Below are 23,976 nucleotides of genomic sequence, written 5' to 3'. Positions count from 1 at the left end.
CGCAGGACTTAACATTCCTCCCAGATTAAGTGCAGTACAACTAGGCAACAAGAACTCTGCCTTGTTGAAAGATCCTGAAGAACTGAAGTACCTTCTTGGCACTGGTGGTCTATTGAAGAGAGAAAGTGGGAATGATAAATTATTACCAGTGTTTGCAAGAATGTTCCTTTTGCCAAGAGGAAAATGAAGGCCTTTAAGAATTACATCTTGGGGGGGCTTCCCTGGTGGCGCAGTGGTTGAGAGTCCGCCTGCCGATGCAGAGGACGCGGGTTCATGCCCCGGTCTGGGAGGATCCCACATGCCGCGGAGCAGCTGGGCCCGTGAGCCATGGCCACTGAGCCTGCGCGTCCGGAGCCTGTGCTCCGCGGCGGGAGAGGCCACAGCGGTGAGAGGCCCGCGTACCAGGAAAAAAAAAAAGAATTACATCTTGGAATCTGGCACTGTCAATATAACTGCAAGACTGGTAGGTCGGGGGGCCAGTTGTGTTTTCTGGCCACCCTTTCTGCTAACCCTCCTCCTCCCTCATTAGTCATTTTTCTAAGAAACAGAGTGGGGCATTAGAGAAAAGGCTGACTGGTCAGCCATCAGTTTAGAATTGATGCATGATACTTTTGTTGTAGTATTGATCTTTAAGAAACTCTTGTGTAAAAATAAAACAGGTAAAACCAAAGTTGAAGAGTCAGACTGTCAGCCAAAGTAGAAACCCCTAATATACAAAAGGATGAAAAACTGCTTCTTATTCCAAACCTGACTTGAGTAAACATCCTTAAAAATGCATACAAAAAAAATTAAAGGCATACCTCACTTATCTCTTCCACATGAATTATCAAGCAGTCATTTAATCCAGGGGTCAGTAAACTACAGTCCTCAATCCAAATATAGCCAGCCACCTGCTTCAGTAAATAAAGTTTTTTGGAGCAGAGACACGCACTCATTTACATGGCTATTTCTGTGCTACAATGGAGAGTTGGGTAGTTGTGACAGGAAGAGTATGGCCTGCAGAGCCAAGAAAATTTACCATCTGGCCTTCTTATAGAGAATGCTTTTCAACCCCTGTATAAATATAGTTCTCCAGAGAAACAGAACCAATAGGGTGTGTGTGTGCGTGTGTGTGTGTGTGTGTGTGTGTGTGTGTGTGCGTGCGTGTAGAGAGAGACAGAGAGGGAGGCCAGAGGAGGGAGGAGGGAAGGAGAGAGAGAGGGTAGAGCATGAATGAATATGAATTTTAAGGGCTGGCTCACAGGGTTATGGGGGCTGACAAGTCCAAACTCTACAGAGCAGGCTGGCAAGCTGGAGAGCCAGGGAAGGGTTAATGCTGCAGTCTTGGGTCTGAAGGCAGACTAGAGGCAGAGATGCTTCCTCCTCAGGAGACCTCAGTCTTTGCTCTTAAGGCCTTCAACTGATTGGATGAGGCCCACCTACATTATGAAAAGTAAGCTGCTTTACTCACAGTCCACTGATTTAAATGTTAATCATATCTAAAAAAATGCCTTCACAGCAACAGCTAGACTGGTGTTTAACCAAACAACTGGCCACCACAGCCTAGCCTAGTTGACACATAAAATTAATCATCATTGGGGCTTCCCTGGTGGTGCAGTGGTTGAGAGTCCGCCTGCTGATGCAGGGGACACAACTTCGTGCCCCGGTCCGGGAAGATCCCACATGCCGCGGAGCGGATGGGCCCGTGAGCCATGGCCGCTGAGCCTGCGCGTCTGGAGCCTGTGCTCTGCAACAGGAGAGGCCACAACAGTGAGAGGCCCGCGTATCGCAAAAAAATAAATAAATAAAATAAAAAAATTAATCATCACACCTTGCATCTAGAATCTAATTTTATTCTAGAAACAGTTTACTAAGAAGACATGTGTTGATCTTCTGTGTAAGTTCTGAAGCCAAGTTCATTATTTACTGTAAATTAAAAAATTGGAATTATAGCCAGCAAACTAACTACATAAACTAACTTTATGTACCTGCTAGAGGGAAAACAATAATGAAATCCTTTGTCATACTCTAAAAGCTTGACTGCAAATAATCCTATTCAAATTAACTTTATATATACACCCATATGATTCCCTAAGGATGCTATCCAACCCTATTTTCTAAAGAGCTCTAAAAATATTAGAGCCGATTTAGTCTAGATTGATTTAAATTCAATCTTGATTAAAAGCAAAGGTTCACCTCAAAGATCCTTCCAGTCCTATATTTTACCAACTGATTTTTTAAAATTTTGCTTTGGTGATTATACAATTGAGAGTTTGCTGTCAAAAATGTTATCTATTGTTAAGTAGCATGCTACCACTGTTAGTCAGTAACTTGAATCTAGTTCAACTTTCAGTCCTAAGTACATCCAAAATCCAAAACTTCAGATACTAAAACAAGCCTTCATAGTAGGTAAAAAAAAAAAAGTACTTTCCCCCTTAAATTAGCAAAGAACAGTTACATAATTTTTTCCAGAACAATCTGGTTTTGGGGTGTTTTCATCACAAATGTATACTGCTGTGGTTTTTTATTTCTTTTCTTAATCTGAATTTTCTTTCTCTTGCCTTCAAATTCAAACTCTGTTTTGGAAGAATAATTTACTTTTATTGCATAAACACAGTACCTTCTCTGTATAAATCCACTAGGGCAGTCTGACACAGATATACCTTAGCCCCATATATTCAGTCTGATAATGAAGAACACCAAAAGTAAAGAATTGGTTCTAATGAATGAATCTGAAGGGTAACTTTATAGCCAAGCTCTATTTTTTTCTACTTATCTTTAACTCATTTATTGAAAAACAGTCACTGACTCTACCATAGTTACACCACTGAGGACAAAATGGTAAATGAGACTCCATCCCTCTGCTCAAAAAGCTTAGAGTTCATGGGGCCATTTTACATAGAAGTTGAAACTAACAGAAAAAACAAGGACATTAGAACAGTAAAACACTTTCAGTTAAGAAACAGAAGCCCCTCAGATTCAGAAAATTAAGATGAAAATAGGAATAGTGCTACAAATATACTTTAATATCTCCTGTCCTAACATCTCTCCTTTGACCTCAAGTCTCTAGCTGCCACCCCATTTTTCTGGCCCTTTCACAGGAAAACTTATTTTAACAATCATCCAAACGCACTGCCTCTACCCCCTAATTTCTTTTTTTTAATTAATTAAATTATTTGTTTATTTATTTATTTATTTTTGGCTGCGTTGGGTCTTCGTTGCTGCACGCGGGCTTCCTCTAGTTGCGGCAAGCGGGGGCTACTCTTCGTTGCGGTGCGCAGGCTTCTCATGGCGGTGGCTTCTCTTGTTGCGGAGCACGGGCTCCAGGCGCGTGGGCTTCAGTAGCTGTGGCTCATGGGCTCAGTAGTTGTGGCTCGCGGGCTCTAGAGCGTAGGCTTAGTAGTTGTGGTGCAGGGGCTTAGTTGCTCGGCAGCATGTGGGATCTTCCCGGACCAGGGCTCGAACCCATGTCCCCTGCATTGGCAGGTGTATTCTTAACCACTGCACCACCAGGGAAGTCCCTACCCCCTAATTTCTTGTTACTTCCTCGACCACCACCAAGTGGTTCTGCACCCCCAACATTCCACTGCTATCAGTCCTGTCAAGGTCATCAATACCCTCCCTAATTCTTGGTGCTCAAGTTACTCTAACAGAATTAATTACTCTCTCTTTGAAATGCTTTGTTGAACTGACAGTGAGTTCTTTGGTGAAACCCGCCAGTGAAAACCCCTTGAAGCAGAATCCTTTGTCCTTTCAGCTACTTTCCAAGAAGCACTAGTTCACCTTTAATGTATTAGAGATCAAAACTGGGGCAGTAGAATACATCAAATCATTCCCATGAATACTGGTGACACCGCTGCTAGACCATTTCAGTAAGAGAAGCCACCGCAATGAGAAGCCCGCACACCGCAACGAAGAGTAGCCCCCCACTTGCTGCAACTAGAGAAAGCCCGCGTGCAGCAACGAAGACCCAATGCAGCCAAAAATAAATAAATAAATATTTTAAATAAATAAAAAGAAAAACTTGGGGCAAAAGTCATTCTACAAATAGAATCGGTGGGTTTGTAGGAACTGTTTTGTCAAGGACAGGAAAGCAGTTTCAGAACAGAAACAAAGAATAAGGGTAAGGCTTCACATTATCTGGACCCGAAAACACATGGTTTCCAATGTGGGTTCTCACGGTTACATAAAAGCCAGACGTCACAATCCCAACCACAAACACAGGCCATGCGGTCTACGTTCCTTGTCAGATCCCCATACGGCTCCTTAAATACTCATTTTGGGATAAGAAAACCATGGTCTCTTTTAAAATGTCAATTGATGTCATCTCACTAAAAACCCTTCCGTGGCTTTGCACTGAATTTACACTAAAAGTCCAATCTCCTTACTCAGGCCTCAGTGCGCCAACACACTCTGGGTCCTACCCACCTCTCCAAGATCACTTCTCATTCCTCATCCTCTTGCTCACTAAGCTGCAAACAGGCTGACCTTCCAGAACACACTAAACTTTAGTGTCTTTACCCTCTTCACCTGCTGCCACTCCTGGCTCACGCCTGATCGTCCTTCAGCTTGCAAGTGACAGGTCAGTTTCTCATAGAGGTCCTCCTGTCCAGTACCCGGCTACAATCCTTACCACCACACACTGTTTCTTTCTTAGCATTTAGCACAGTCTGTACTTGTTTTTATTTGTTTCTTTTCTATGTCCTTCACTGAGGTTTGCATCCTGGCTCTGTCCAGTTTGACGTTTTATCTCTGCCAAATTACTTATTCTCTCCTCAGTTTTATCTCAATATTTTATCTCATTGGGTTGTTTTGAGAATAAACTAGGTAATGTAAGTAAAAACACCTCGAATAGAAGTTGGCATATATGAGGAGCTCAATAAATGTTAGTTGAATATGGAGCATAAATAAATCACGAAACAGTGAAACCTTAAGAGTAGGAGTGTCCCCAAGGTTTAGTGTTAACAGTTTTATAAACAACCTGGAGAAAGAAGCACACCATGCATTTTTAGCTTGCTGTAGTGCTACAATTTTCTGGACAGTGAAATGCCAAGGCCTCCCCCGAGGCCTGTCCAGGTTCTCATAGGGTCTGGCATGCATCAGCATCTCAATGTGAGGAGTGGAGGAAATTGTGTAATTTGGGGAGAAGTAGGATTTCCCAGGTGGTCTGATGCATCCCCCCTGCCTCTATCCCAGGATTTATATCTAACAAACTATACTGATCTAAACTAGATGTTTTGTGTGCTAGAAATTATCAAACAACCATGGAAAAATGGTCAGGGAGACCTTCTCCAGAAGAATGGCACAATGCAACATCAAAGAAAAAAAATGAATGGCAGTAAACCAGTCAATATAAACCAAGACACAGGAAGAAGAGGAACCTTAAGAACAGGTTATGATGTCCATTGACAGAGGAATGGATAAAGAAGATGTGGTACATATATACAATGGAATATTATGCAGCCATAAAAAAGAATGAAATAATGCCATTTGCAGCAGTATGGATGGACCTAGAGATTATCACACTAAGTGAAGTAAGTCAGACAGAGAAAGACCAGTATCATAGGATATTGCTCATGTGTGGAATCTAAAAAAACGATTCAAATGGACTTATTTACAAAACAGAGTCACAGACGTAGAAAACAAATTTATGGTTACCAGGGGGGAAAGTGGGGGGAGGGATAAACTGGGAGATTGGGATTGACATATACACACTATTATATATAAAACAGATAACTGATAAGGACCTACTGTATAGCACAGGGAACTCTAGTCAATATTCTATAATGGCCTATATGGGAGAAGAATCTAAAAAAAGAATGGATATATGTATAACTGATTCACTTTGCTGTACACCTGAAACTAACACAACACTGTAAATCAACTATACTTTAATAAAAATTAAAAAAAAAAAAGAACAGGTTATGATCCAAAAGGTTATGCAAGTCGTATGTTATCTGGGTGGTCAGGCCTCCAAATCAGCCATCAAAAGCCTTTCTAACGCTTAATGTACCTGAAACAATATTACAAAGCTGTGAATTAACAATATTACGAAAATCAGCTACTCTGTGTCAGGGGAGGCTTTTTGGCTGTCGGATGTTCCAAACTCACCTCCTTCCACCAGGATAGACAAGAGGCTGCCCTCATTCTCTTCCCCTACCTGCTGGGCTATGAGAGCCGACGTTCCTCCCACCCCAAGTCTTCAGTGCTGACTCCTGTATTAGTGGGTCTGGGGAAGGACCACAGACTCCGTAGCCTCTTTATCAGACAGCTATTTCCTCACAGCTCTGGAGGATACAAGTCTGAGATCAAGGTGTCGGCAGGACTGGTTTCTTCTGAGGCCTCTCTCTTTGGCTTGTGGATGAGCATCTTCTCCCCGTATCTTCACATAGTTTTCTCTCTGTATATCTTTAGAACCAAATTTCCTCTTCTTACAAGCACATCAGTCATACTGGATTAGGGTCCACCCTAATGACCTCATTTTAACTTAATTACCTCTTTAAAGGCCTTATCTACAAATTTGGAAGTCCTGCAGGTTAAGACTTCAACCTATGAACTTGGGGGAAGACACAATTCAGCCCGAAACACTCTCTGAAATAAGCCTGCAGGTCGAGCAGGGTGAAGGCTAGGTCGGGGTGACAGGGCATCACTGGGCTGGTGGGGGTGGTCAGATGACAAGGGGGAAGAATAAACTAAAGGAAGGGAGTGTTTTGTTAAATGTTTACTCTATGCCAGGAATTGTGCTAATTTTTTTCAAATGTTTATCTCATTTAAACCTTACAACAATCTGTAAGGCAGGTATTATTATCATAATTTTAAAAGTTGGGAAAACAGTCTCCCAAAAGTAAAATAACTTTCCTAGTGTCATTCAGTCATAACCTGTGGTGCTAAGATCTACATATTAGGTCTGTCTGACTCCAAAACTCTTTCAAGGATTCCACCTGCCCTCCCAGGATGTGTGACATCTGGCGCCCCCGACTGCATATCCCTTCCAGGCTTCTTTGTCCTGAGCAGCTGTTCCTTCTCTGGTTGCTCCCACACAGTGGCCCCTCTGTGTTTAACACCTGGGCCGCTACCTGTTACTTGTGATGAGGGATGTTCTGGAGATCAAGGTTTAAGACGTCCTCTTTTTGTCACCCTTCCTCCACCAACCAACCTAAACATAACCTGGAAACAGGTCATTTTACAAACTCTGGGCACAAAAAAATTCAAATATTTGGTTATATTTCAGTGCCGAGAGCCTGGCTTTCCTGAGTTCTCAATTCAAGAGCTGGGGAAGGAAGAGAGCTCCAGGTTCCAAGGATAAGAGTGAGATGGTGATGCATGGAAGAAGGTTAGGAGAGGAGACTGGGACTTCCTGACCTGCCTTCTCAGTAGCAGAGGGAAAGATCATTCTTGAGGTCAGTACAGCCCAGGTACACTCCCTTACAGGAAGATCCCTCACTTGTAGAAACTGGCAATGAAGAGTGAAGGAACATACATCTGTCCCGGAAAGGGAATTTGTAATTCCTACCGCTATCAAAATCTTCCAAGTTAGAAGTTCTTCTCTCTCTCTCTCTCTCTCCCTTCTTTAGCAGTTTGACCACATCATTGTTCTCAATACCTAAGCTCTGCTCTGCAGAAACATTTGGTGTAAACTCTGACTTTCCCAACTGAAGGCTGGGAACACACCAAATGTTTGTACTTAATCATTAGGGATGTGTGGTCTTCTGATTCAGTAGTTTTGAAAGGGGAATGAAGATTTTGTCTCACTATTATGGCCCTGAGAAAACTCACTGCCACTTTCCTCTCGGCAAAGAGAAAGACAATCCCTGACTCACTGAGTGTACTAAGCAGTACTGTTAAACGAGGGACTGATCTCAGGGCTGGTCCCTGGCTTAGTGCCCTCACTTCTAAGCTTACTCAATGGAATCCTATAATCCCTCTGTCTCAGTTAAAATAGAGGAGATTCCCAGTGCCAGCAAGTTGTACAGATTTCAAGGCAGGTTAGTTTATTTACCCTGTTAGACAGAATTGTACGGGTCCCCCCCTCTTCCACACGTGGCTACAGCTCAACTCAAGTTCCAACAATGCCTGGGTCTTTTCAACTCCAGTCCCCTTCCTTTCCAATTCCACATGCCCTTCTTTGGGTTGGCCCTGAGAGGCATGACCGACTCCTCTGAATCAGGCAGGTTGGTGTGGACAATAAACCTTCATCAAAGTTCTCCCCAATTCCCAAATAATGCTTGTCTACTATTGGGGGAAGGTCAAGCAGAGACTTTAAATCCTGAAAACATCCCCCTCATTAGTCAGAACCCAAATTTTAGAACTGGAAGGGCCTTAATGATTATTTTGCTCAGTGTTAAGTACTCATCTTTCTTATATATGTATTTATTTATTCGTAGTAAGCAAAAATCCCACTTGTATTTTGGTTATTTCAGCGTTTAAAAATACACATATAAGATCAGATGGAAACAATTTTTGTAGTGTATTTTTTAATGTCATTAGATCAATCCCTTATTACCTGGTGTACTCAGAATTATCACAGAGGACAATACTGAGAGAATTTTTTTTTCACTACCGAACATTAGCTTTCTGATTTATTAAGTAGAAAAATCAGTGCTTCTTGTGTGCTTCTCCATGGAAACAGATAACCTTCTAAAACTATCTCCCGGGGTTAGCAGCTACATGTTGAGTACCAAATGACCAGGGCACTTACAACAGAGCACATATAACATATTTAAAAATTAAACCAATATTTCTAGGTTCATGTAAATTATCGGACACTTCTATAGTACTCCAGAGAAAGGTACAAAGCTATAATTCCAACCTTTGTGTTTATGATGCTCATCAGTATAGAATTTACAGTGTCACACTTGAAGGGATGAATTAAAAGATTTAAAACATTAGCACCAGCAGTAATTACTGCAGTCGAGCAATGAGTCGCAGTATCTATTAAAACATGCAAAGATATTAAACTATTCACTGACTCACCCTTCTGGACTGGGTATTGAAGGGTGAGTCAGTATTTTCTTTTATAACTTCACTGTCATATATTCATGAAGTAAACTTCTCACACACACAATCTTTCTTTGATCTCAGCGTGAATTACAGTATGCCTTGTTCCTCTTACTTGCAGCAAATCATACCCTTACTCTGTACTGCATTTACCAACAGCACTAGCACAGCCCGCCGGACAGTAATTGCAGTGATAGTACCTATATTCAGTTGCAGCAAAAGCAAATTTGACATAGTTGTAAACTGGCAGGTCACAGATGAAAGACGGGCCCTACTACTGCTTAAGGCACAGTATGAGAGTACACTAGTACACAAATACCACCTAATTCTAACTAGATGTATTCATTAATGTAAACAGGAAGTTCTACACAATTGTGTACAGAACTAAGACAGTCATCAATACTTGGACTGAGTCCCTTTCTCCACTCAGTGTGTGAGTTGCATCTCATGTTTCCTACTTGTATCTCTCCACCAATTAATGTGCTGATTTTTGATTTCTGTTCCTGAAACCACGGTCACTTACTCTAGATCTGCAGGCAAAACAAATGCCCTGATATTCATTCATGAATTGTGTTCACTGCTGTGTATAAGGACCTAGCTCATGATTAACACCGGGGGATACTGACGCATCCACAGACACAGGTATGTTTCCTCGACTTCTCCCCACCAGCTCATGCCACCAGCTCATGTTTACCCAGTATATGTACCATTTAAACTCATAACATGTTGCTCTTTAAAAAGATAAAATTTCTACCAGTTATCATTAGTGCTCTGGTTACCCAAAAATTGTTGTTGAATTTTAGACTACGTACAGTAGGCCAGCAGCTCTCAACATTTCTGCCTTGGCCGTACCTGACGGCCGGTGTTCTCATGAGGGACACAGTCCCTACGAATGAAGAAAGCTACTGCATGGGCAAAATGGAGTTACTCACAATTCCCTGACCACCAGCTTTCCTGCTGCACTGTGAAAGGGCAAGGTAGTTAAAAACTACTCCAGTGACATTGAATATGGACCTCACAGACACTTCCAGAGACCTTCAAGTTTAGATATGTTTACAAGGGTATATACAGGCTTCTCTGGAATCACAGTTCCATCAAAATCACCTGCTCCAAGAAAACAGCATGGCGGGCCTCAAAAATTAAACACAAAATTACCATATAATCCAACAATTCCACTTCTGGGTATATACCCAAAGAACTGAAATCAGACACTTGAACACGTATTTGCAGACGAATATTCACAGCAGCACTATACACAATAGCCAAAAGGTGGAAACAACCAAAATGTTCACCAACAAATGAACAGATAAACAAAATGTGGTATATAATACAATGGAATATTATAGATGATTAGGAATGAAATTCTGACGCATGCTACAACATGGATAAACCTTAAAGACATATGCTTAAGTGAAATAAACAGACACAGAAAGACAAATACATGGTTCCACATATATGAGGTACCTAGAATAGTCAAAGTCATAGAAACAGAAAGTAGAATGGTGGGTGCCAGGGGATGGGGGAAAAGGAGAATGGGGAATTATTGCTTAATGGATGCAGAGTGTCATCTGGGGAAGATTAAAAATGGCTGGAGGTGGATGGTGGTGGTGGTTGCACAGCAGTGGGAATGTACTCAATGTCACTGAACTGCACACTTAAAATGCAGTCAAAATGGTAAATGGGTACAATGGCAAAATTTTATGCTACGTATATTTTACCACAATCAAAACATTTAAAAATCACCTGCTCCAGAGACTATTCTCAAACCACAAATTAAACTAATATTCACCTGTAGCTAAAGTTTTCTTTCTCATCTCTGGTTATTTCTACAATGAAGGATTTTTGTTGTTTGATCTTTTCAAGAAAGTAAGCTCAGAAGTGGTAAGTAAAGAAAAACAAAGCTTTGTTGAGATGCAGATGTCTAGCTAGGCATTTCCACTGAAGTGGTTCATTCATGAGTCTTCCCAGATTCTCAGGGTCTGAGATTCAGAAGAACACCTAGGCAAAATTACAAATTCCACACCTCCTGGGCCTTTTTCAGTGAATGAATGCAAAATCCAAAGACTTCAAGGGTCTTGGGTATTTTTGGATATTAACTGCATACATGTATCCATCTCAGATTGACAGCTTCAAATTAAAGTTAAATTACGTACAGCATACTCTATTTAAGAAGGCTGGGGCAAGAAAGTCTTTCTCTTTTGTAATCTAAAATGGGTAAAAATTTTAGCATTATAAGGGGAGATTTTAGTTAGCTGAAAACTTTTAAAATGGAATGTAGCATCTCTGGGCAATGCTGGCTAAGTTTGAACACTTCCTGCAAATGCATTTCACTCATTTTTTTAGTGATTATTTTATACTTATATATTAGGGCAAATATTTTGCATATTCTAAATTGTTCTTAATCTTTTAACTTTTCAAATGGGTTACAAAATTAATGTTGTCATCTAAATCCTTATTATAGATGATTACATTTCAATATTCAGAAAGAAAGAAAAAAGAGGCATTTGATTATTATATTTGTGTATTAGTTCACTAGGGCTGCCATAACAAAGTACCACAGACTGGGTGCCTTAAACGACAGAAATTTGTCTTCTCACAATTCTGGAGGCCAGAAATCTAAGATCAAGATTTAGCAGGTTTGGTTTCTTCCGAGGCCTCTCTCCTTGGCTGACTTCTTGTGTCTTCACATGGTCTTCCCTCTGCATGTGTGTGTCCAAATTTCCTCCAATCATCTGGTATTATGACTCATTCTAATGACCTAATTAAAATTTAATTACCTCTTTAAAGGCTCCATCTCCAAATACAGTCATGTTCTGAGGTACTGGGGGTTAGGACTTCAACATATGAAATGGGGGGGGAGGGTACAACTTGGCCCATAATAATTTGAAACCATAAAAATATTACAAACTCGTTTATGAACATCTGAGTGATCAAATAATAAAAAGCTAAGCAGGTAAGTCTCTCATAAAGGATTCATGTTCTTTGAAGCTTGAAATGTCTACTGCGATCACAAAAGGCTCAATTAAAACAAGTTCAGTGGGCATCCATTCATTTAAGAAAAGTATGTCTTGAATGCTACTCTGTCAGCATCAGGGTTACTACTGTAACCAGTTATGGTTACTGCTCTCATGAAATTTTCTATAGGTAATGTTCAGATAATAAGAAAGTTAAGCTTGTCTAATAGAATAAGGTCTTTTTAATGTGGATTGAAGGAATCCAGATATCCCAGCGACTCACACACTGGTATATGTGTTTCATTTTGGTAAAACTTTTAAAATTAAATTCGGGGGTCTTCAGAGCATAGTCAGTAATAAATTAAAACAAGAGTTCAGGGCTTCCCTGGTGGCGCAGTGGTTGAGAGTCTGCCCGCCGATGCAGGGGACATGGGTTCGTGCCCCGGTCCAGGAAGATCCCACATGCCGCAGAGCGGCTGGGCCCGTGAGCCATGGCCACTGAGCCTGCGTGTCCGGAGCCTGTGCTCCGCAACGGGAGAGTCAACAGTGAGAGGACCGCGTACCGCAAAAAAAAAAAAACAAGAGTTCAATCTCACATTGTTAAATTCTCAGTCCTTATTTTACTTAACATATGAGCTTATCTGTCAACATTGATTGCTCCCTCCTCCTTGACACCTTCTCCTCCCCAGGCTTCAGGACCCCACATTCTCTTAGTTTTCCTCCACTTCACTAGTCGTCCCTTCTCAGTCTTCTTTGCTGGTTCCTACTCATCTCCTCAACTCTCAGTGCTGGTCATCTGTGGTCCTCGTCTCTGCTCAATTTACGTTCACTCTCTTTTTGGGACAAATGTATCCAATGTTAAGTCTTTGAATCAATTTAAACGCTGAGGACTCCCAAATTTACTCCTCCCGTCCAGACTCTCTTCCCAATGCCAAACTCATCTACACAACTGCTCACTCGGCATCTCTGCTTCCATGTCAACATACCACTGCTGATCTACGGTCACCCCATCCCCACCCAGCTCCGCTCTACCTACATCTTGTGCATCTCAGCTCATTTCCATTCGTCCAGTTGTTCAGGCCAAAAATCGACTGGCTCCTTCCTTTCTTTCACAACTCCCAATGTCTGTCAGGAAATCCTGTTGTCTCTAAAAATAAATGCAGAAGCTGGCAACCTCTCTCCCTTCCCACTGTCCCCACCATGGTCTGACAGATCATCATTTCTCACCTGGATTGATGAAGTAGATAGCCCAGAGTACGCAGCAGCCAGGATGATCTCTTTAAACGTAAGTCATAGCACATCACTGTGCTACTCAGCACTCTGCCATGGATCCCTGTTTCACCCCAAGTAAAGCCAAAATCCTCACAATGGCCTATGAGGTCCCATAATCTGTACCTTTTCTGCACCTCTCTGACTTTGTCACCTACGTCCCTTCCCCCTGCTCACACCCCTCCAGCCAAAATGACCTTGTTCCTCCTCTAACATGCTCACACACTCCTGCCTCAGGGCCTCCATACTGACGGTTCCCTCCGCCTGAGATGCATTTCTTCCCAGTGCAAGCATGGTTCAATCCCTCAGCATCTTTGAGTCATTGCTTAAATTCCTTGACCATCCCACCACACACACACACACACACACACAGACGCATGGATAAAAAGATGTGGTCTATATATACAATGGAATATAGCTTGGCCATAAAAAAGAATGAAATCTTGCCATTTGCAGCAACATGGATGGACCTAGGGTGCATTATGCTAAGTGAAATAAATCAGACAGAGAAAGACAAATACTATGTGATTTCACTTATATGTAGTATCTAAAAAACAAAACAAATGAACAACACAACTAAACAGTTCTAGATACAGAGAACAAACAAGTGGTTGATAGAGGGGAGGTTGGTGAGGGGAGGAGAGAAATAGGTGGGGGAGATTAAGACGTCCAAACTCCCAGTTGCAAAATAAATGAGTCACGAGTACGCCAAGTACAGAGTGGGGAATATAGTCAGTAATTATGTAATATCTTTGAATGGTGACGGATGACAACTAGACTTATTATGGTGATCTAAAAACTAAAAAAGGAAAACGTCCACTGGCATTCCCCATCATTTCTGCTCTGCTTTTTTGCTTTGTTGTCATGATACTTAGGAGCCTCTAACACATTATATAAGCTACTGTGTCTCTTGTTCTTCCTATCCTCCAACTAGAATGTAAACTCTAAGAGCCGTTAATGTGTATATATATATATATATATATATATATATATATATATATATTTTTTTTTTTTTTTTTTTTTTTTGCGGTACGTGGGCCTCTCACTGCTGTGGCCTCTCCCGTTGCGGAGCACAGGCTCCGGAATCGCAGGCTCAGCGGCCATGGCTCACGGGCCCAGCCACTCCGCGGCATGTGGGATCTTCCCGGACCGGGGCACGAACCCATGTCCCCTGCATCGGCAGGCGGACTCTTAACCACTGCGCCACCAGGGAAGCCCAACAAATATTTCTGAATGAATGAACAAATTAGGGAGATGCTCAATAAATTATGGATGGTTTGAAATGCATTCTATTCTTGGATTTTAAAATTGCTTGCTAAAATGCAAGTTTATGGGGGCCTCCAAATGAATCACTGCTCTCCACCCCCTCCAACCTACATACAGCTCTCAGTTGTGCATATCTTAGTTTTTAGTATGTCCTAGTCCTGGAATAAGCTGCATTTCATTAAAAATATGCTATAATTAAAACCTTGATTAATTCCAGCTGGTCTCTGCCCTGCATGCCTTCACATTAATGGACCTCCCTGGAGGTGTCCTGTATAATCACTAGTCATAGTTAAGCACATAAATCCCTTACTGTCTTTCTTCCTACAACATGTCACATGGAGTTGGCCACCAAGTAAAAACCCTGATCACAAATTAGTCCCTGCAATTCAGAGCAGGCTTGGGACTTATAGTCTGAGGCTCATAACACTGAAATCTTTTTCTCCAGCAGTAAATGGTACCAGGTGTCTCTCATTAGGGCTCAGCATCAGCTGTTTTGGAGCAGGCTGTTTTTCCCACTACCATATTCCCAATGTGAATTACATGGACATTACAGAGACTGTACTTTACGTTGCACCATCTCTCACATCCCTACCAATTTGGTGAAAAGCCACACTTCAGATTCAGCCACCTACTACCTCTCCTGAGATGACCTTTGGACCCCCAAAACCATCAGGGACACAGTCTGGTCTGGGTTTTCAGTCACCTCATTCTAAACATACTCATTAAAATACAGTGAAAATCCACTTTTTACATAATGCAATAAACAGAGTCAGAAATTTAATTGTATCTATATATATGAGAAAATAGATAAGCATTACAAAGCATTCTGGTCTGCCAAATTTCACCTAGTTATAATCAAATAAATCTATAAAGTTCTTGTAAATACATGAGCTGCTTTTTACAAGGACTGTTGCTATTATAAGATGACCATGAAGATAAGCAAATTACCTTGAAACTATTGTACTCTTTGGGTACTTGGCTTTAAAGGATGTAGAGAAAAAGGTTTTTTGATTATTGCTTGGCGTTTATTTTACTGAAGAACTGATCTGGACCATTTTGTTCCTTTAGGGTGGCGATGCTAGTGAATAAATCCAGAGGTCAAAATACTTTATAGCAGGAAAGCTTAACTGACACTCTATATGAGGAGAAATTCAGGATACCATGGAGAAATACTGGCAAAGAAATAAAGCTCAGTGATCTGTAAAAGCACTTCTCTTTCATTTGCATTTAAAAATGTAATCAACAACATACCTAAAATGAACTACCATCAATATGCATTTTTTAGAGTGCAGAGAAGAGCTAAGATGATAAATGCAGCAGATAGTTTTGCTCCAGTGTCTCCCAAATAAAAATGGATTTTTAACATTCCTGGCACAAATATTTAAAATTGAATTGGAAAGTCATAGTCAGATGAAAAGTCAAATTAGGAAAAATCCTACACAAACGTTTCAAATGTGATTTAATTTTGAAAGGAAAAATTTCAGGCAATCATAGCCAGTTACTTTATTGCTAACATATGCTTCTCAAGAAATCAGGTCATCCACTTCCTCCCAGCTGCCCTCACCCCACCCCCTGCCCTGCAAATTCCACCCTTTTCCATTCTCAGCATTTGACTGAGATAACAATTAAGATAACATAAAATTACCCTTAAAAGAATTAGAAAAAAATATTTCAACAATGTTTAATGGACTATTAAAGAAATTAATTCAATTATGTTATGCTTTTATTATTAATTCTCTGGTATATATCTACATGGTAATATAAAATCATAGGCTTCCACATACTATTAAGACTATCTTTCTAAACAATCTTTGTAAAACTGTTTGCCCAACGGAGAACGTTAAGAATCTACGGCAAATCTATCATTTTGCAAGTAAGATGAGATAGTATTTCTCCAGTCATGACAATGTTGCAGTCTCAGGGGACCCACGAACTCACCACTTCCTAGAGGAAAGAAGGCTGAGCGATGTGATACAACAGTCAAAATGCATGAAATCAGCAGTATAAATTACAACATGTAAGTCCTGGTTCCATTTTTCTGAGAAGAAAAACCACAAATTTTCCATCAAGATGAAAAAGAAAAACAAACGAAGCAAACAAAGTCCACTGAGAATCTTCTCACTGAGAACGCTCCATCTATACTAATCTCTGGAATATCTGTCTTCTTGGTTTGTTTGGTTTTTGTCCTCCTGGCACTTCTTCCTACCACGGAGGCCAAAGAGATCCAACACCTGCTCTTGCTAAATAAACCCTGTTGCCTGGGATGTGGGCACAACAACAGCTCAGCCAGCTGATGCTCCCAGAACCATCTTTACGGAGTCCCAGGGCGCAGGGATGGCTCCAGGGCTTGGGATGGCTGGCCACTAGGGCGGCAGCTCCTTCCAAGGGCATGACGTCAGCTCAGCTTCACCCACCTTCTCTTGGTTTCTGCTCATTTTCTAAGCTAGGTTCTCCAGTCTTCCCATGGATTCAATGAGGTGTGTTCAGGAAGTTCTCACATTTACTCACCAAGCCACAGGCCCTAAGCTGAGAGCACAGTAAAAGTTGCCCAAGCATTGGGTAAGAAATGAGGCAACTGAAACAACCACGTAGCACGTAGCTGAGGCAAAACTTGCTGGTCATAATCTCGCTCTGAGATATTTGTATGTGGTAGATTGATAACATGATTAGACAGTCATCACTAGTGAAGTGCTCTCCATCAGCTCTTCTTACCTGCTGTACTGATCATTCTGATTTAACACTGGTACAGCAACCAACTCACAGGCTCCCAGGACTGGGGTGGTTCATTTTCCATTTCTCCTTCCTGCCCCTGTGCCATGGGAGCCGCATTTTGAAAGTTACCAACCCTTCTCCTCATGCACAAGCTGGAGGGAAGGCTTCAGTTTTGTTCTGTTTTGTTTTTCCAGAGGCAATTTTTCCCCTTAGCTGTGAGGAAAAGATGTCTATTCAGTTCTCCTCTAAATCATCTCTGTGGGGAAAAAGTGCCTAGCACATAACAAAGGTTCAATAAACACTTTTGAATGAACCCTGCTCAAACCCCTCTGAAGCTGGCCTCTTTCTAACCTTGCAGAAATGCACCTTCTCTAGAGACAATTATCTTGACTTAAGAAACCATCCCTTCAGCTTCTGCTTAACTACTGGAAACACTTGAGCAAGTATTTAATTTGATGGCATGGACACGGCATTCTCAGTAAGCATTTGAAAGTAAACTTTTATTCTCCACAACAAACTTTAAATTGAGTTTGGACTTCTAGACCCTCTTCTCTTACCTATTTACTTTATACAATTGTTTCATAAAAATCAAAGACATTAATTCATTCGACTTTTAGTGAGCACCTCTGCATGCTAGGTACCATGGTAACTGCGTTACCTATGTCATGTCATCTCTGATAGGATTTAATAGCAAACAGTAATGCTGCATTGTCCAATATACAAATTAAAAAGTTTTCTGACACACTAAATGGAACCAAGAAAGCATTAAGCAGAGGCTTTTCTTCTCCTTTCCCACTGACCATTTATATTAAAGTCAAATGGTACACAGGTCAAGAATTTGGAGTATATCACATTTTATACATTTGAATTTTAGATTTGAAGAAATGTTGAGTTCTTATCCCTCTATTTAGACAATTAAAAATCTTGAAAGTATTTGATAATATCAAGAAAAGTTAAAGAACTAATATATTTTAAATCAACTGTCAACAAGAAATAATTTCTAAGTATTTAGGCATTAAACATTCAGCATGTGTACATCTTCTACGGATGTGCTTTCTGTGTCATTTTAAACTATTTTAATAATTATAGACTTGTAACACTTGTATTCTCAAGATCGTTTGTCGTCAGTAGTTTTTTCTAAAAAAGTTTTAATGTCCTGCATAATTTAAAAAAATGATAGTTTACCAATAACAAAAACACAGTTCTTTCTCTGTGGGGCTCAAATTCATTTCATGATGGAAAACAACTTAGAGCCCCATTCAGTCTCCATCCTTGAACATGCAATGGCCTTGAATTAATGGTAGATCATAGCAGAATCCACGTATGAGGTTTTATATGTTTTATCCTTAAAGATATCCTTAAAAGAAGGAAAACGTAATTTTCTATCTCCTAAACTGATCCCTAAGTATGTAGACTAATCTTATAATTCTTGAACATCTTCAATAATCACTGTGGAATACAAGAGGTTGCAGTCATTTCTGAGAGGTGTTTATTAATAATAAAGACTGCAAAACCATGAGTAAAACCCCAATATTCTAATGGTCTAACTTCTAACATAATCCAGGGTCAGCAATCTATTGCCCAAGGGCCGTCTGGCCTGCTGACTATTTTTATAAATAAAGTTTTATTGGAACACAGTCACACCCATTTGTTAAATTATCTAAAGTTGCTTTTGTGCTACAACAGTAGTGTTGAGTGGTTGTAACTATCTGGCCCAAACTATAAACCCTTTGAAAATTCTGAAATCATTATATAAAGGCTGTTTCCCTTACTTTCAGAGCTGTGTTAACTCTTACTAAACAACAACAATAAAGTTTAATGAACTTGCTAAAGGACTTCATTGGACTAGAGAGATTCGGTGAGGGGTTTGCAAGGAAAGGGAGACATTTTAACATTTGTACCACAGAAGCTGAAGTCACATTGGTTAATTTGGAAAAAGGACATAGAACTGGTAGCAACTCTTGGACATTTAATGTCTGCATCTACAAATGCCAGAGAGAGTTGGCCTAAATGATCTTTCAGCTTTGCAGTCTTCATGATTCTCTGAAATGACTTCAGTAAATCCATAAGCAAACTCAGAACCACATGAGCACACGACTTAATAATAAATGTTTCATGGCACCTGCCTAAGGTGAAGGCAGGGAAGGAATACATTTTAGAAAAGTGGAAACCAAAATTATTAAACAAGGGTATGTGGAGCTTTCTGGTACTATTCTTGAAACTCTTCTGTAACTTTGAAATTATTATCAAATTAAAAGGTATAAAAATAGTTAAAACAATTTTAAGCGTTAGCACTTAAAAGGGAAAACTTCAGTCACCGTATTCCACAAAGTTAACGCAATGACTGACATAATGGATCTGGAAAACACATACGCCATGCTTAGTATGTTCCCTGAACCAAGCACGCCTGCAGATTACCGTCATTCCCTCTGTTCTGCATCCTAATTACCCACCTTACAGATTTTACCCTTTGAATTTATCTTACTTTATGGAAAATGAGCTAACTAGTAATTAAAGGGATCCAAAGACAGATAAGACACAAAAGAAGCTGGAGTGGAGAGAGTAGTAGGAGGCAGAAGGAGGGACTAGAAGAGATCAGTTAATCAATTGACTAGATAAACATGTTCTGAAATGAGCACACATAGCAGCAGCTCTATTTTATCTCTTCTTTGGTAGATGAGGAAGGAAACTAACCCCAAATACTTGACTCTCATACAATATATGTACATCCGTATATTTTTTATGTACACATATTCCAAAAAGAGATATGAGTTTATTTTTTCTAAATACAAACACTAAGCAAACATTATGCTAATTGAAAAAGTGCCTAGAGAGCCACACACATCCACATCGTTAAATATAGAAACTAACTGTAATGAGAATCATTATCTCCAGTTTCCAAGGATACCAGGGTAAGCACTACTCCTAAACTGCAGTTAATTCAGCAAAGGGCACAAAGTAATTTATATTCAGGGTCATCTCTGCTGACAGCAGATACAGAAGGAAGGCCAGGGTAAACCGCCCTGTTTTTCTATTCTGTTTGTTACTCACTCTAATTCCCAACCCCCAACCCCCATCCCCTGGTCCCAACCCTGGCCAATGTTTTATGGGTAAAATTTGGAAAATCTGATGGTAAACAGCAACTTCCAAGAGAAACAGAATCCACAAAGGGCAGGGCCGTCAGAGATGCGAATAATGCTGGGGGGTTGGGAAGGCTGGCATTCCTCTTTGCTTTGTTTGTGAAAAGGAGAGAAGCCTGCTTTTGTGTGCCTGCCACACCAGTGGCCCCCTTTCCCAGTGCCTGTAAGGGAACTGTACAGTTAATTTCAACTTCCCACCCAACCAAGGCTATCCAAGCTTTTAGCGCTTACCCCTCCTAAACTGTCACAGCGTCTAGAATCAAATTCATTTTCAATTTTCTCTGTCTTCTTGACTCTAGGATCTAGACGTTTCATACGATTACTTACAATTTGTTTCTATAGCTTTAATATAAAAACTACTTTCTGACAACTTCAGAGAGATTGCCTCTGAATTATTTTGTTCTTGTTGTTTATTCAAGGCTATTTATTGCTTTCAACATGACACGCATTGTACCAGGTGAGGGAGGCAGTGATGAGAAATGATATGAGACTTCACTTTTGATCTCCAGGGAAAGTATCAAAAACAGGCCATGTCACTTAGGCAGTTTAAAAAGAGGCGTTCCCCTCTCAAATTTTCACTTACTAAAATAGTGATGTGGAGTTCATGGATACTTTAGATTTATCTTAAACTTACAGAAATTAAAATAAAAATATATAAAAAATATATAAATAATATTCAGATAAAACAGCGGTTTTCCATTTAGTTCCTCCCCCATCACCTGTCCACTCAATACAGTAAGACATACTATGTAGAACTCAGCTGGGACAGAGATAATTTTAAGGGAAGAAAAGCTCTCCCAGCCTTCATGTGTTTCTTCCTGATGGGCATGAGACTGCATCAGGCTAAGCTTCTTATCTTAATGTGATAATGTAGGCAAATAAATTGTTTTGATAACTGAGGTCTTCTGAGACTTTCCTCTTTTGCACCAGTTACAGTAATTGAAACCGCTCACTGCTTCTCTTTAAGAGAAGGAATGAAATACAACAAACGTTTCTAATAGTTATGTAACATTTCAGTATACCTCAATAAAGCAAGTTGTTTTAATATTAAGTTAATACAAAAAGTACGTTTCTGAAAATTTTTTCCTGTACATTTTTGATAACTTGAATGCTACATACTCAGTTGCACTGTCTTGATGATTTCGGTACCCAATCCTTCTTTTTTTTTAAAAAAGCTACTTTTGTACTGAAATATTGTTTCTAAATTCAATAAACAATACAGTAATAATATCAAATTTTAAAACTATATGAAATGGGAAGTTAGTCTCAATTCTGTTAAAAGTTTTCCCAGTATTTTGGTGTATTATTCTGACACCTATTATTTCTCACAAGGGGCAACATTTTGAGGTAAGATGGCTTCAGAGAAGATTCTATGACTGAATCTTGCAGCTTGCAAAACACTTAAATTGAGAAGGTTCAACTAAACAGGCCACCGTTTAACCTTTCTCCTGGCCTCACGGGAAGCTAATGCTCCGGAGGGCGAAAACACAAAACACAAAAAGCGTTCACAAGTCACTGGCAGAAAGGTCATCCTCTGGTTTATCACCTTTTCTGATAACACAGATGAGTTTTCACAAAACCTCTAAGGTAGAAACCGGCTTACATTAAGAAACAGAATTGTATTCCCTAATCGTGCGTAATCAACTTTTTTTCTTCTCATCTTCAGCGCTGCAAATACCCCATCCAACCGATTCTGGAGCCTAAAACTTGGACTGGAGCCACTTGGCTCTCCGGATGAAGAAACATCAGATGGTCGCCTCCTTTCTTCCTTCTATTATTCTAACATGTAAATTACAGTCTTGCGTACTGCATGTATCTTCGAAAATACTTTATAGTAGCTGACCACCCACCCACCTCCACTTCACTAGCAAGTGTCCAATTGGCAACGCTCAAAGATCATAAAGGCAGCAAAAACGCCCCTGCGCGCTGTCACAAATTTTTAAAAAGTGGATTAAGGACAACCAGAAACGGGCAGCTCTGACACGCGAGGCCACCGTCCCCCGCGCCGGTCTGGCGCAGCTCAGATCCTGGGCCCAGCTCGGAGCCCTCCAGCCTCCAGCGCAGCCTCTCCGGGCCTCACCCCTCGGCGGAGGCTGGGGCGGCGGACACCGCCGTTGTCCCGGGTGCCGGCCTGCCGAGGGCGGGGGTGGCTGGGCTGCGCGAGCGTCCGGGTGGAGGTAACATCGTAGCCGGAGAGTTGCGAGGGGAAGGCGACGGTAGCGCGAGCGGAGGGAGGCTGCCGCGAGGTTGTTTTCGGCCGCGGCGCCGGCCGAGAAACAGCCAGTTGGCGGCGCACGGGGCGCGACAGACTCCGGGGTGGGGAGAGCGGGAGCGCGGCGCCGCGCGCTCGGCGTCCCGGCGTCCCGGGACTGTCGAGTGGGCGGCGGAGGGGGCGAGGGGCGAGCGCAGAGGCCGCTGAGTGGCCGGGCCGGCCCTCCGGGGGCGGGGGAGGGCCGAGCGAGGGCGGGCGCGCACTCACCTATGCACAGCTGGATGGCGTAGGCGTAGTAGGACCAGCCGAGCAGGAGGCTGATGAACACCACGGGGATCCAGTACAGGACCCGCCGGCACCGCCGCCTGACGCTGCCCGGGCCCGAGGGCGCCATCTTCCAGCCGCATCCACCTGCCCAGCTCCGCCGCCGCCTCCGCCGCTGCCCGCGGGCCTGGCTCCGGGGCTGGCTGGCCGCGCCCGGCGTGCCCGGCGGGACGGGCCCGGGGGCGGCGGCCGGTTGCGCCGCGGCCACTGCCGCCGCCGTGGCGCTAACTCCCCATCCCGCAGCCCCGAGCCGGCGCCGCGGACTCCCGGCTCCTCCGTCCGGCGGAGGCGGTGGCTGCGAGAGGAGGGCGCGGAGAAGGCGGACGGTGAGGAGGCGGAGGCGGAGGCGGAGGCTGAGGAGGTCCGGGAGGAGGAGGCGGCGGAAGCCTCCGCCCCGCCTCCGCGCGTCCCGCCCGCGCCCCAGCCCCCCCGCGGCCGCCTGGCCGGCGCGGCCCGCTGCGCCCCCCGGCGGCCTCTCGCGGCGCTCCGGGCCGTCCCCGCTGCGCCCCGGGGCCTCGCGCCCTCGTCGCTGAGCACCTCAGGGGCGCCCGAGGCGGAGAGTGAAGGCGCCCACCTTGGCGCGTCCGCCTCCGGCTTGGCCCCTGGGCTGGAGCGAACGCGCCGGGCCGAGGGCGAGGACCCTTGGCGGCGGACGCGGGCCACGGAGACGCGCGCGGGGCATGGCAGGGGAGGGGCAGCCCCGGGAGTCGTGTGCACTGACCGGACTCCTCGCCGGCCCCGCGCGGACGGGGCGAGCCGCCACCCCTGAGGATGCGCCTCGACGACGTCCTTAGGCGCCGGGGCCAACGTCCGTGCCTCCTGCTAGGAAGGGAAGCATCAACTTGCGGGTCCCGCTAAACAGGCGGGAGTCAGCGAGGGCGGGGCTGGTGCTCCAGACCCGGAGGCTGGCGCGAGGGGCTGGGGCGCCTCCTTTGCACGCGGCGTTTTGGGGGGACGCGGGAATGCACCACCAACAGGGGCTGCGGGGCCGACGTCCGCCGTGGACTGTGCGTGAGGAGGAAGCACCTTGGGTTGTGAATCCAGAAACCACCGGAGTTAGAAACACAAATCATGTGCTCTGAGAATTTGAACTCTTTTAAGCCACTTAGGGATTGTAGGAGCA

The 23,976-nt window shown here is 42.8% G+C and overlaps 1 protein-coding gene across 2 annotated transcripts in view; it reads right to left on the bottom strand.

The window, feature by feature from the left end:
- ZDHHC2 (zDHHC palmitoyltransferase 2) overlaps window positions 1-23,064 on the bottom strand; it is a 66,884-nt gene extending 43,820 nt beyond the window's left edge. For both annotated transcript variants that reach the window (XM_079909517.1, XM_079909518.1), the window contains exon 1: window positions 22,797-23,064. In XM_079909517.1, coding sequence (XP_079765643.1) covers window positions 22,797-22,923 — 127 coding nt within the window. In that variant the 5' untranslated portion in view covers window positions 22,924-23,064. The remainder of the gene's footprint in view (window positions 1-22,796) is intronic.
- Between the last annotated feature and the right edge of the window lie 912 nt (window positions 23,065-23,976).

This window comes from Stenella coeruleoalba (assembly GCF_951394435.1).
Source record: "Stenella coeruleoalba genome assembly, chromosome: 21".
NCBI lineage: Eukaryota > Metazoa > Chordata > Mammalia > Artiodactyla > Delphinidae > Stenella > Stenella coeruleoalba.
The sequence above is the reverse complement of the archived record's forward strand: the minus strand, read 5'-3'. Positions and strand labels throughout refer to the sequence as shown.